The 3,914-nt window shown below is 49.4% G+C and overlaps 1 protein-coding gene across 1 annotated transcript; it reads left to right on the top strand.

Moving 5' to 3' along the window:
* Positions 1-238: 238 nt before the first annotated feature.
* On the top strand, positions 239-3,605 carry LOC106600443 (C2 calcium-dependent domain-containing protein 4C). The gene is made up of 2 exons (XM_014191802.2): positions 239-991; positions 1,139-3,605. Exons 1-2 carry the CDS (start codon positions 263-265, stop codon positions 1,688-1,690), a joined length of 1,281 nt encoding a protein of 426 aa, XP_014047277.1. The 5' UTR covers positions 239-262; the 3' UTR covers positions 1,691-3,605.
* The last annotated feature ends 309 nt before the right edge of the window (positions 3,606-3,914 follow it).

Consider the following 3,914-nt stretch of genomic DNA (forward strand, 5'->3'; position numbering starts at 1 on the left):
ATGGACCTAATGAGAACGTTGCCTAATGTCATTTTCGACGTACCCTGTTTGCTGGGTTCATACTATTGAGATGCACCCACTTTTCCACATTTACCTTTATGAACTGACTCCCACTCTTATCTTTCTGTATGCACAGTTTGAATTACAGGGGGATGTCATTGACAAGGGGATGTAATTTCCTACCTACCTGTGACTGGATGACATCATCACGTTCTGTCCATCTGTGTCTGCAGCTAGCTAACTTCAGGCCCTGGGGGGAAGTATGTGGCTCCTGGAGAAGTTCCGTGGCTCTCATGGCGGTCACTCTGCATTGGCAGGGGACAAGCAGCAGAACCAGACAGACCCCGTCTCCGTCCACACCAACATCATCACCCCCGGTAAGATCCCCGACTTCTTCATCCCCCACAAACTCATCTGCTGCCCCCCAGAGGCAGAGTCCCTCACACCGGAGCCCCAGCCCCGCTACACCCTGCGACACTACGCCTCCGAGCACACCATCTGCAGCCAGACCCAGGGCAGCTGCAACCTGAACCCCCGCAGCCCGCGCCTGCTCTCTCGTCTTGCCGGGGACACCCGCAGCCTTTTGAGGGCCGCTAACCGCCACATCATCCAGATTGAGAGCACCGATGATCCGGGGAGCGGGGTAGGGGAGGGGGGAGACCCCAACACCAACGCAGAGCCCCAGTCCCTGCCTTACGTCCCCAAGGCCCAAACCTCGTACGGGTTCTCCACACTGATGGAGAGCCCCCACACCCACCGCAAGGAGTCCATCTTCCACAGAGACCCCAGCAGCCCCCACACCTCCCCGGGCTCCCAGAGACACACCAAGGGAGGAAACCACCTGACCCCCTCCGTCCCCAACCCCTACCGCTACTTCAGCGGGGGTGAGAGTGACACGTGCTCTTCGGCCGAGTCCTCCCCCATTACCTCCCCCCTCCTCACCCGCTCCACCTCCCTTCTCCGGTCCATCACACAGGAGACGCAGGCCACGGTAAACAGTAATGATGTTAACACCTAAGGATGATCACTTTAATTACATGTTTTTAAAATACATTTAGCTCAGGATTTCATGTATATGGTCCTATATGATATATCATATAATCATCCCTTCAATTTACAGATTTTTTCTCCCTGTCAGGTGTCTCGTGCCAAGCATACCCTGGCACGCCACAGATCCCTGTCCACAGGCAAGTGCAGCTCGCCCGACACCAGCCCCAGTCTGCAGCGCCGCCGCCTGCGCTACCCTCCCTCCCCTACCTTCCGCGGACGCAAGGGGACCGGCTCCGGGGGGGCGAGTTCAGACCTCCTCCAGCGTGAGCACTCGGTCAACCTCAACAAAGGTGGCACGCTGAGGCTCAGCACTCACTATGATGCCGAGGCGGCCCGGCTGAGGGTCCGAGTGCTCGCCGCCGAGGACCTGTACGAGAAACAGACGGACGTGAAGAGCATCAACTGCTGCGTGTCTCTGTACCTGAACCCGGGCAAGCAGCAGAAGCAGAGGAGCACCATCATCAATAACAGCAGGAACCCCATGTTCAACGAGGACTTCTTCTTTGACGCGGTGCCGGCCGCCCAGGTCAAGAGCCTGGCCATGAAGATGAAGGTGGTGAACAAGGGAACCAGTCTAAAGAGAGATGTGCTGCTGGGGGAGAGGGAGGTCCTGCTGAGTGAGCTGCTGCCAGGCTTCTAGAGATTCAGGCTTTCTCTGGGTTCTGTTTGGATTGACTGAGATCGAACCCTGAGGTGGAGCTCTTTTTTGAAATTTTGTCCCTTAGTGGAACTAGTTGGATTGGTCATCTTGGACACCCAGCATTGCAGCAAATCAGAGTGAGGAGGTGTGTGATGTGTGGGTGTGTGTATGTTTGTGTGTGTGTTTTAGAGTTTCATATTTTCCTGATGTTTTCCAAATCTTCAATCCCGAGAATAAATCACATTTCTACCGGGTAACCCGATATTTCCTGCCAAACCCGGAAGTGTCATTCAAAAGCATTATAAAGCATATAAATACAGTATGTCTGGATTTGATTATAGCTTTGATCAGCATGAAAATTCAAACCTGGTGCTACCTGAGCCTGATGAGCCAAATATTAAATACATTTTATGAACCCTACATAAACAACATTTAAAAAGCCCAAGCCCAAAAAGCCTAAATGATTGTTCCATTATCCAATACATACAGGCTACTGCACCTTACGCACAACAGAAAACCATAAAAGCCCATAGATGTAGCTAGCTAAATGCTCTCTTAGGTAAATAAATTAAACTAGTTTCAGAAGCTAATCTTTTTGAGTTTGAACTGTATTACTGTACTGTATTCTACTGTGTTAAATGGACTTGAATTACACACATCGTTCAAACCATGATAAACCATGACGTTGCTTTTTTTAGGTTTTGTTGAAAATAAGTGAAAGACAAAAAAGTACAGTTAAAAAAACTGGGGAAAACGGTGTGAAGAAGAGTTTTGAAGCCAAAAGTGGCTTATATGAAAACCACACCACAAATATAAGTACAAAACAAACTAAAACTTTGTTTAAACAGTTAAACAAAGCATGTTAATTATAATTGTACATGATATACTCAGTATGCAAGAAAAACCATGTTTGATTATGTGTGTGTGAGAGTTACGCTACATAGAGTGGGTTATTGGGTAGTTTGGTTCATCAGGCTGACCCCCAGTGTTCGCTTGAAGTTGTTGAGGGATGATGAGGTTTTGGTGATGTGAAGGCAAGGTTATCGCAGTGTCTTGTGTTATGTAAATGGATTTCAGAATTAACCTGAAATTATCTATTGAAGGGTTTAGGTGAACTGTCTAGGAAGTATGATTATTTGTAGATGAAAGTGCATAATGGAATTATTTTAATGTCGTAAATAGACAAGAAATAAAGGTGCAGATGGAGCCAGGTAATTAGAGTAGGTGGCTAAATTAGTGGTAAATGGCCTCCAGAGTGGTGCAGCGGTCTAAGGCACTGCATCACAGTGCTAGGGTCGTCACTACAGAGCCAGGTTTGATCCTGGGCTGTGTCGCAATTGGCCCAGCGTCGTCCGGTTTAGGGGAGGGTTTGGCCGGCTGGGATGTCCTTGTCCCATCACGCTCTAGTGACTCCTTATGGCAGGCCGGGCGCATGCACACTGACTTCGGTCACCAGCTTCTACGTTGTTTCCTCTGGCTGGCTTCCGGGTTAAGCGAGCAGTGTGTCAATAAGCAGTGCGTCTTGGTGGCGTTGTGTTTCGGAGAACGCATGGCTCTCGACCTTCGCCTCTCCCGAGTCTGTACGGGAGTTGCAGCGATGGGACAAGACTGTAACTACCAATTGGGGTAAAAAGTAAAAAAAAAAAAAAACATTAGTGGTAAATTAGATGCGCATTCAGTCTTTATATGACTGTAGCATAAGCTATGCTACAGCAAATGTAGACCTACATGTCACAATAAAAAAAGTTACCTTGATGAGATAGATGCTAACATACATTGTGAACTACGCTCCATACTGAGATGGGCGGTACAGTATGTCCCTGCCCTGACAACCTAAACATCTTTTCCCGCTTTGAGGATAATACAGTACCACCGACGCGGCCCACTACCAAGGACTGCGGGCTCTCCCTCTCCTTCTCCGAGGCTGACGTGAGTAAGACATTTAAGCGCGTTAACCCTCGCAAGGCTGCCGGCCCTGTGCAATTGGGTCCTGGATTTCCTGACGGGCCGCCCCCAGGGGGTGAAGGTAGGAAACAACATCTTCACTTCGCTGATCCTCAACACTGGGGCCTCACAATAGTGCATGCACAGCCCCCTCCTGTACTCCCTGTTCACCCATGACTGCGTGGCCATGCATGCCTCCAACTCAATCATCAAGTTTGCAGACAACACAACAGTAGTAGGCTTGATCACCAACAATGACGAGATAGCCTATAGGGAGGAA

Source organism: Salmo salar, chromosome ssa03 (assembly GCF_905237065.1).
Source record: "Salmo salar chromosome ssa03, Ssal_v3.1, whole genome shotgun sequence".
Classification (NCBI taxonomy): Eukaryota; Metazoa; Chordata; class Actinopteri; order Salmoniformes; family Salmonidae; genus Salmo; species Salmo salar.

Bases quoted from the DNA above. Each gene is read 5' to 3' on its own strand.
- LOC106600443 (XM_014191802.2), top strand. From the start codon at position 263: ATGTGGCTCCTGGAGAAGTTCCGTGGCTCTCATGGCGGTCACTCTGCA. The intron at 992-1,138 runs GTAAACAGTAAT...TCTCCCTGTCAG, and splicing joins CACAGGAGACGCAGGCCACG to GTGTCTCGTGCCAAGCATAC.